This window comes from Elephantulus edwardii, unplaced genomic scaffold, assembly GCF_000299155.1.
Source record: "Elephantulus edwardii isolate Elephantulus edwardi_28Jun2011 unplaced genomic scaffold, EleEdw1.0 scaffold00095, whole genome shotgun sequence".
Lineage (NCBI taxonomy): Eukaryota > Metazoa > Chordata > Mammalia > Macroscelidea > Macroscelididae > Elephantulus > Elephantulus edwardii.
Genome location: NW_006399845.1, coordinates 9,184,180 through 9,194,234, shown reverse-complemented (window position 1 = coordinate 9,194,234; position 10,055 = coordinate 9,184,180). Strand labels below are relative to the sequence as shown.

Below are 10,055 nucleotides of genomic sequence, written 5' to 3'. Positions count from 1 at the left end.
TTTATGCACACTATCCTGCAATATAGTAATAACAAAATAGTAACTAACAAGAATTTACAAGTGGAGACATAGGTAGCTATATAAGATGAAGAGGTGTTGGATGACATTTGGAAGTATACCCATGAACATATAGATTTGGCAGAGGGAATGTATTTTCTATCTAGGTATATAGTAGAGCCTACAGGAGGCAAAGTTATACAACTTCTTCGCCATATCCAAATATCTGGAAGGACTGAGTCACTGACTTTGAGGATTTAAGACTCTAGTCTTGGGGTCTTGGGGGACATTTAGGTCACTTGCCGTAATATAGTCCATAAAGATCATCCTATCTTGGTGAGGAGTGACTGAGGTCTTACAAAGTTTTCAAATGGCCACCTAACTATTGGTCTCTTCCTGTACAGAACAAAGAAAAATGAAGAGATCAAAGACTCAAAAAAACAATCAGTACAAAGGACCAGTGGTTCATAGGAACGAAAGTGTCCACTAGCCTAAGACCAGAATATTAGGTAGTGCCTGGCTACCACTACAAACTCTGATCAGGATCACAATAGAAGGTGCTTGTTAGAGTGAACAAAAATATAGAACAAAATTAAAAATCACAAAAAGACTAGACTTACTGGTCTAATAAAGACTATTGGGGAGGACATAGGTGGGGGGAAGGATATTAAAACAAATTTGAAGAAGTGGGGGGAAAAAGACTAAATGGAACCTTTCAATTCTAGAATTGGACCTACTATCCCAGATCACCTTGTATCCAATTGAAAAGCCAAGCTCTCTGCCCTTGAATCAATTTTGGCTCATAGTAACCCTGTAGACAGGGTAGAACTGTGATACAGGATTTCCAAAGATAGAAATCTTTGTGGAAGCATGTTACATTCTCTTCTCCTCTCAAAATGACTAATAGATTTGAACTGCTAACCTTTTGGTTAACAGCCCAACATTTAATCCATTAGGCCACCAGAACTTTAACAATCACATCCATAAGGAAAAGTACAATTTATCAAGGAGATGAAAAGGCTAATTAATATCTGCCCCAAACCAAAGTTTAGGAAAAAAAACAACTCACCAAGAAGATCAAAAGGGCAATATCTGCCCAAAAGCAAAGTTTAGAAAGCAATAAGGATCAAGAATGGCAAACATAAATAAGGAATGTAGGGAGTAGAAGGGGTTCTATAAAATTAGGAGGATTGCCATTAGTATCACAAAACAAAATTTATAAATCATTGAATGAGAACTAATTTGCTCTGTAAACTGTCATCTACACAGTTAAAAGCTTTTGCTCTCTCTTTCTCTCTGATGGGCCTTATTTATTAGTGGGGAAATTATTTATATTTTAAAAAGATAGTTTGAAAAACTATGATCAGCTTTCTTGGTGGTCTGGCCAGTTGTCAAACTTGAGTATTTAAACTGGAGATTTTAAGAGATTAGGTAAATGAGGGCATGTAGAAGCAGGTCATATAAGGCATTTCATGTTTTCAGTAAATATCCTAAAAACATTTATTTCCTGTCTACCATCTAACCTGCCTTCCTGCCAACCTTCCTGTGTTCAAAGTATGTTTCAGAAAAGACTGTATACAATCAGTAGGATGTCTAACACAAGTACACAAAATTAGTTCAAGGCACTGAAACTTTACATTTAATATCTAATAGTGTGATTTTCTATTAATTGAAGCTTACTATCTCCTAGGCACTTTTACCTACCTTATTCATGGAATTGGATAGGAGCCTAAGGAACCTAATAAATGTGTTTCTTATCAAAGGACATATTTAGCACTAGCTTATTTCATAGACTCGAAGGCACATAACAGCAACAATTTCCTAGCTGACACTCTTGTTCGTTGTACTAATCATTGTTACTTTGTTTGGTCACTACTGATCCTAGATGGAGAAAGATTGAGGCTTTTATTGTGTGTTTAATGATTTTGTATTCCTCTCAAGACTTCACAGAACTTTGCTACCATTTTATCTATCATTTTATAAAACTTGTAGGTATTAAATAGGCTGGTTTTTCAACTTTGAGTTAATCTTTGCAAATTCTTATTTCAGATCAATCCAGTGTTTATGGGAAATAAAGAAGTAAATAATGCTCCTTGGGAAGGACAATAGGAAAGCTTCATATTACCAATTCTTAAGAAATGAAAATTTAAAAAAAAAAAAGGAAATTAGCAACATCTAGTTTTAAGAAAAATGAGATCTGAATTTTTTTTTGTTATTGTTTGTTTCATCAGGAGTTAAACCAAATGCTTAGGCCCACTGTTGATTCAGGCTGCTGTGGAAGTAACAAATGCTTCTACAACCTCATTTTGTAAAAGATAAAACTGAAATGGTACATATTTCCACACAAATGCTAAACGCCTCTTTACTTGTAGGGTCTGACTAGATTTGTCCAGTCTTTCAACATTTCCAATTTGTTGGCCTTTACCCTATACAGCGTCATGTCATTATGTGACATGATTTGATTTGATTCCCCTTTTTGTGATTAAAGAAAACGATTAAAGTCTTGACCCGAGGGCTCACAGAGGCAGCCAGTTTTAAGCGCTGCAGTTGGCTGTCCAGGTGAAGGTAAAATTTTTGTGCGGCTGCTGCCAAGCAGCTTTGGACCGAAGCAGGAGGAAAGTGAAGTTCCCGGCGCTGGCGCGTAAGCTCGGCGCTAGCGCATTCTTCGTGCAATTATTGGCTGGGACTGTGTGTGCCGCTGTCGTCCAATGAAGACGCCGGAGATCTGGCCCCGGCCCGTCCCCTTTTCTAGCCCCGGGATGAGGTAGAGACTGAACAGCCGGCGAGCAAATCAACGGCATCCAGAAAGCCATGTCCGACTCCGCGCCCTGCGCTCGAGCGCTAACCCGCTGAAAGTTTCTCCGCGGAACAGCCAGGACAATCTGGACCCCACGGAGAGGAACCGCTCTTGAGTGAGATGGTCCCAGAGGCCCTGAGCAGCGGACTGGTAAGCACCCGGAGAGTGGTGGGAGTTTTGCTTCTGCTTGGTGTCTTGCACAAGGCGTCCGCCGTCATTCGCTATGAGATCTTGGAGGAGAGAGAGAAGGGTTTCGCAGTGGGCAACGTGGTCGAGGACTTGGGTTTGGATCTCCGCAGCCTGTCAGCCCGCAGGCTCCGGGTGGTGTCTCGAGCGAGCAGAAAATTCTTTGAGGTGGACTGGGAGACCGGAGAGATGTTCGTGAATGAACGCCTGGATCGGGAGGAACTGTGTGGGACGTTGCCTTCCTGCACTCTAACTCTGGAGTTGATCGTGGAGAGACCGCTGGAGTTATTCAGAGCGGAAGTGGTGATCCAGGACATCAACGACAACAATCCCTCTTTCCCTGACGGGGAAATGAAATTGGAGATTAGTGAGGCCGTGGCGCCGGGGACGCGCTTTCCGCTCGAGAGCGCGCACGATCCCGATGTGGGAAGCAATTCTTTACAGACCTATGAGCTGAGTCGGAACGAGTACTTTGCGCTTCGAGTGCAGACGCGAGAAGACAACACAAAGTACGCGGAGCTGGTGCTGGAGCGCGCCCTGGACCGCGAGCAGGAACCAAGTATCCAGTTGGTGCTGACGGCTTTGGACGGAGGAACCCCAGCTCGCTCCTCCAGCCTTCCTATTCACATCACTGTGCTGGACGCGAATGACAATGCCCCCGCCTTCAACCAGTCTTTGTACCGGGCGCGGGTCCCTGAGGATGCCCCCCCGGGTACTCGTGTGGTGCTAGTACACGCATCAGATCTGGATGAAGGCCCCAACGGTGAGATTGTTTATTCTTTCGGCAGCCACAACCGTGCCGGGGTGCAGGAACTATTCACCCTCGACCCTGTCACCGGAGTCCTGACAATCAAGGGCCAGCTGGATTTTGAAGACACAAAACTCCACGAAATTTACATCCAGGCCAAAGACAAAGGCAGCAATCCTGAGGGAGCACACTGTAAAGTTTTGGTGGAGGTTGTAGATGTGAATGACAACGCCCCGGAGATCACGGTCACCTCCGTATACAGTCCAGTCCCCGAGGATGCCCCTTTAGGGACTGTCATTGCTTGGCTCAGTGTGACTGATCTGGATTCTGGCGAGAACGGGCTGGTGACGTGCGAGGTTCCACCAGGTCTCCCCTTCAGCCTGACTTCTTCTCTCCAGAATTACTTCACTTTGAAAACCAGCGCAGCTCTGGATCGGGAGACTGTGCCAGAATACAACCTTAGCATCACTGCTCAAGATGCAGGGGTCCCTTCCCTCTCAGCCTTCACTACAGTGTGGGTCCAAGTGTCTGATATCAACGACAACCCTCCACAAGCCTCCCAGTCTTCCTATGATGTTTATGTTGAAGAGAATAACCTTCCAGGTGTTCCCATACTGAACCTAAGTGTTTGGGATCCTGATGCCCCACAGAATGCTCGCCTTTCTTTCTTTCTTCTGGAGCCAGGAGCTGAAACCAGGCTGGTGGATCACTATTTCACGATCAATCGTGATAGTGGTGTTGTGTCATCCCTAGTGCCTCTGGACTATGAGGACCGACGGGAGTTTGAATTAACAGCTCACATCCGTGATGGTGGTACCCCGGTCCTGACCACTAACATCAGCGTGAACATATTTGTCACTGACCGCAATGACAACATTCCCCAAGTCCTGTACCCCAGGCCAGGTGGGAGCTCTGTGGAGATGCTGCCTCGAAGTACTGCTGCAGGCTACATGGTCACACGGGTTGTAGGCTGGGATGCAGATGCAGGGCACAATGCCTGGCTTTCCTACAGCCTTGTGGGAGCTCCCAACCAGAGCCTTTTTGCAGTGGGGCTTCACACAGGCCAAGTCCTCACTGCCCGCCCAGTCCAGGACACAGATTTGCCTAGGCAGACTCTCACCATCTTGATCAAAGACAATGGGGAGCCATCACTGTCCACCACTGTGACCCTGACTGTGTCAGTCACAGAGGAGTCTCCAGAAGCTCGTTCTGAGTTTCCCTCTGGCTCTGACCCTCGGGAGCAAAATAAGAATCTCACCTTCTATCTGCTCCTTGCTCTAATCCTGGTCTCTGTGGGGTTTGCAACCACAGTCTTGGGAGTGATCATATTTAAAGTTTACAAGTGGAAAAAGTCCAGGGACCTATACCGAGGGCCAGTAAGTTCCCTCTACAGAACACCAGGGCCTTCTTTGCATGTGGATGCTGTTCGGGGAGGCCTGATGCCACCACACCTCTACCATCAGGTGTACCTCACCACAGACTCTCGCCGCAGTGACCCAATGCTGAAGAAGCCCACAGCTTCCAGCCCACTGGCCAGCCACCAGAACACACTTCGAAGCTGTGATCCAGTGTTCTATAGACAGGTGCTGGGTGCAGAGAGCACCCCTCTTGGACAGGTAAGGGTTGGCAAGTCAGCCCTGAACCACATTAATGCTTTTTATATCTTTACCATGTTCAGGAACCTAGGAGCTGCTTTAACTTAGTTTTGTTTAATGATGATATATTTTTTAAAAAATCATTTTGTACTGGTTTACTTACAAAGTTCATATACATTGTTTTTCACTCAAGATCTTTCTTATTTCTTTTACCCACTCCTCCCTCTACCCATCAAATTTTGCGGCCCTGTGATTACCCTCCTGTCCATCCTCATCCTTCTGCTCCTACCCTCCCCCCGCTTGGAGCTTCATACATGTTATCTTTCTATTTCTACAATAATGGTGTTATACAGTATTTGTCCTTATGGGACTGAGTTATTTAACTTAGGATAATGCTCTCCAGTCTCTCCTAAGTCATAGTAATTTTCAAAATCATTGCTCCTGCATGCTGCATAGTATTCCATCTTGTTACTGTATCAATTTCTTAATCCATTTGATTGTGGTTGGACATTTGGGCTGTTTCTATTTCTTGCAGTGGTGAATAATGCTGCGATGAACATTTGTGTCTCAGTTCTAATTTTCTCGGGGTATATTCCAAGCCGTGAAATAGCTGGGTCATATGGAATGATGTTAGTTTCGTGATGATGCAATCATACTCTCACCTAGTCTTCCATAGGTCAGATTTCTCCTTTGTGAGGAGGATGGTCTGGCTAGCATATAGACTTTGGTCTCATGCCAGGTTGGAGTTAATTGTGAATGGTTACCATCCTCAGCACATGCCACCAAAACTAACCAATTTTACTAAGATTGGTTAATCTTAACTGTAAACTGAGGTCTTATCACATGGTGATTAACCAGTAGTCATTTGCATTGGGAACTACTGAATACCTCTAGCCAGTAGCAGCTCCTAGTAATATACAATTCTTGCATTCAGACATCTTTCAAATAATTGGCATATCTGCAGTGAAGAATAGTTTGCTTATGATTTTTTTCTTGGCCTATATAGATACTGTAGCTCATTTCCAGATGAATTTTCTATGAATGAATAAGATTCTAGACATCCTTTAAATTTTATTCCATGCACACACTAGGAGTATTAGGCACATTACTTACAAAATACTTTGTGATAACATTAATACAGTAGTACACTGTAGAAAAATTTGGAAAATAAAGAAAAATAGAAAAAATAAGATTAATCTCTAGATACAAAGAAAGATAGGCAACTAATTGTAAAATATTTATTCTTAAAATAAATCCAGACTATACAAAAGGATATAAAGTGAAAAATGAAAAGGTCTTTTGTACCTAGCTCTAGTGGCATAATATTTAGCAGGTGGCTGTGCTCATGCAAAGTGTGTGCATCTCTGGAGGTTCAAATCCACCAGCAGTTCCAAGGGAGAAAGATGGTCAGCCTCCTTCCACCTGGTGAAACCCCTGGAAGGCTACTATGAGTTGGAACTTCCTCAGCAGTACGTTTGAGTTTTAAGGTGAATCATTGTCTATCCTCATAACATTATTTCTCTATCATGTGACACATTGTTAATGTACCGTGCAGTCAGAACTGACTCATACCTGACCTTCCAGTAGATTTTGAATGATATAAATTGCAAGGGAGTAGATTGCCCATCCTTCTCCCCCATAGCAGCTGAAGTTGTAGTGTGATTCCTTACCCATTAGGCCACCAGAGCTCCTTCTCTAAAGCTCCTCTCTGACAGTTTGACTCCATCAGCTGTTCTGAGGGAGAAAAGTGGGCTGTTTCTACCTGTGCAATTTACTCATAATGTAGGAAACAACCAAATTAATATCCTTAGAAAAATAGCTTTTATTCATTCTGGATCATAAGAGGCTATTTAAAGGCCTTTGCCTAGGAGATAAACTTATGCACACTTCCAATTGTGAAAGAACTGGGGTATTTTTGTTACTGGTAGGAAATACTATTCCCATGGACCCTTATATTCTGTGGGCCAGCAAATGAGGCTTTATGACTTCTCAACTACAAAACCAAGTTCTCTAACTTTTCTAAGCCTGATTTTCATGTGCAAAAAGGAAATATGTGTTCAAAAACTACAGGCTATTACTATTTCTTTCATTTTTCATTCACCCAGAATCTTAATCACACCTTGAAAAGTAGCAAATCTGGGGACAGCTGAATATGAACAAGTATGAAAACCAGAGAGAAGCAGTGCAACTCTTGATCAGCCCAGAATATAACTGTAATTTCCCTGGAACAATGTTCTGAAACTTGGCTGCACATTAGAATCACCTGGGAATCTTTTAAAAATTCCAATGCCCAAGTCAAACTCCCAGCCAATTAAAACAGTTTCTGGGCTGGCACACAGACACCAGTAACTTATTCAAAAGGTGATTCTAGTATGCAGTCAGGTGTGAAAATGACTTCTCTAGAATGTACCAATCTTTTGATTATCATACTTATTAAGTGTTATTATGGCATTCCCCAATTCAAGAGCCAATCTTTTATTGAACCAAGCCCAGTTTAAAGGATAATGTTGTTTCCCAACCTTAGAATGTTACACAAAATAGCTCTAGAAGAACATGGTGAGGAAAATATAATATTTCAGTTATCAGGAGAAAAAAAAATCTTCCTAAACTACCATCGCCTGGGCAACTAGGTAATAGGTATGGAATTTCTTTTTGAGGTAACATGAATGTTCTGTTATTAGATTTTGATGATGGTTGCACAGTTCTCAATGTAGGGGGTGATGGTGAAGCCATTAAACTTAATGGTCTAAACTCTAAATTAGTGGATTATATGGTATGTGGATTTTGTCTCATTATAAGGAAGCTTAAGGGAGCTCTGTTGACCGAGTGGGTAAGGAGTTGCACTGCCAAACCCAAGGCAGGTGGTTCAAATCTACCTGTGTTGTTCAGGGGAGAAAGATGAGCAAACTCCTCTCCTGCAATTTACAAACCTGTTGGAGGATCAGCTGTTAATCTGTTCTAACTTGATGGGTACATAGTAACAACAGATTCTTAACAGCCTTGTTACTATATGCCATCAAGTAGGAACTGACTGGTACCTGGCCCTCCAGCAGATTTCCAGAGGGTGTAGATCTCATAGGAGGAGATTGCTCATCTTTCTACAGTAGAGAAGCTGTAGATTTGAACCACTTGCTTTTGGCTTGGCAGCACAACTCCTTACCACTAGATATGGGGAAATCACCTGTCAGGTAGAAAAAGACCAAATGTATGATATATAGGATTAAGGCTTTATGATAGTCTGAATCTAGTACAATGGCCTTTGTGCCTATTTGTTTTATTGCGAGCTTGTAAACATACGGCACTGAGATCTCTAAAAGATCCAGTCCTTGAGTATTGAAATCCTTGGATAGTGAAGGGTCGGTTTATGGTTATGAGAATAAACTGGGGGAGGAGAATCCTAAATTAAGACTGTTACAGAAGGCTGAAAGTGGGGGTAGGCATAGAGGCTAATACTGCTCATACTATTGTAGTTTGTATTTAACTTCTCTAAACTCTAGTTTCCTCATCTATAAAAGAAAGGTAATAACAACTTTGCAAAGTTGTTGAGAGTGAAATGTAATGCATATAAGATACCTTTACATAGCAAGTATTGACTAAGTGTTTGTTGACCTAATAAGTGATCATATCAGTAGTCTATCATGTGAGCATCCGTATGGGCCATATACCAAGCTAAGCACTTACGAAGGTTGGAAGGGCACCATTCCTGCTATCATGATACACGGTGTACTGTGAATAACAACATACAAAAAAGAAATAATAATAGAGTTCTACATATACCAAAAAGCAATGGAAACAAAGATGAAAAAACGCTCAAGTCAAAGTTGATGTATCAGGGAAGACTTCACACAGATAATAGTGCTTGGGCTCAGCACTCAAGATTGACTATCAGTTTGGAAATAGAACAGAAAGAGGGCACTGGAGGAAGTTCCATGCAGAAGAAGCATGGTGTTTCACTGTTGCTGGATCTTAAAGTGGGTGTGTCTTTGTAGGAGATGAAGTGAGGCAAATAGACAGGTGCTAGATTCTGAGTGACCTTTAGGCCATGCTAAGGGATTTTTACTTTATGCTAAATAGATGATAGACATTTTTGAATTGTGAACTGATACACATATGAAATCATCGGGGTGTGTGTGTGTGTGTGTGTGTGTGTATTGTGACTGGAGGCATAGAAGACTATTAAAACATTTGAGATTGATAAATGCTTGAGCCAGTGGTGATGTGAAGAGAGGGAGATGACAGTTAGCATTTGCTAATTGTCTATCATGTCTGGACAGTGAAGAAGAGGAATAAATCAAGGATGATCTCAAGATTTTGACTAAGGCATCCGGGTGGATGCCATTCAGTGAGGCGATGGATCTTGCCATGAAAATCTGTTTGGGCAGGCTGATTCATTTCAGTGTAGGGAACTCTGGTGGCTTAGAGGCAAGAAGCTGCTCTGCAATCCTGAAGACACACATTTCGAGGTTCGAGGCCACCAGCTGCCCCAGGAGAAAAGGATGAGCAGTCTCCTTCCATGTGATTAACTGCTTCTGAAAACCCACTGACCTATGGGTCAGTTCCAACTTTACAGTCCAGGACAGCAATAGCATTTCAGGGTGGGGAGGTTTAGGATCTGTTTGTTTATTATTTTTTTTTAAATTTTTTTTTATTATTTTGTGAGCGTGTACTGTCAAATCAGATCTGACTGGTACAGGAGGATATTGCGCCTCCTTCTCCGGCAGAGCATCTGGTG

General features: G+C 42.5%; 1 protein-coding gene across 1 annotated transcript in view; it reads left to right on the top strand.

Moving 5' to 3' along the window:
- Positions 1-2,914: 2,914 nt before the first annotated feature.
- LOC102848146 (protocadherin gamma-C5-like) overlaps positions 2,915-10,055 on the top strand; it is a 32,059-nt gene continuing 24,918 nt past the window's right edge. The window contains exon 1 of the mRNA XM_006891135.1: positions 2,915-5,344. Coding sequence (XP_006891197.1) covers positions 2,915-5,344 — 2,430 coding nt within the window. The remainder of the gene's footprint in view (positions 5,345-10,055) is intronic.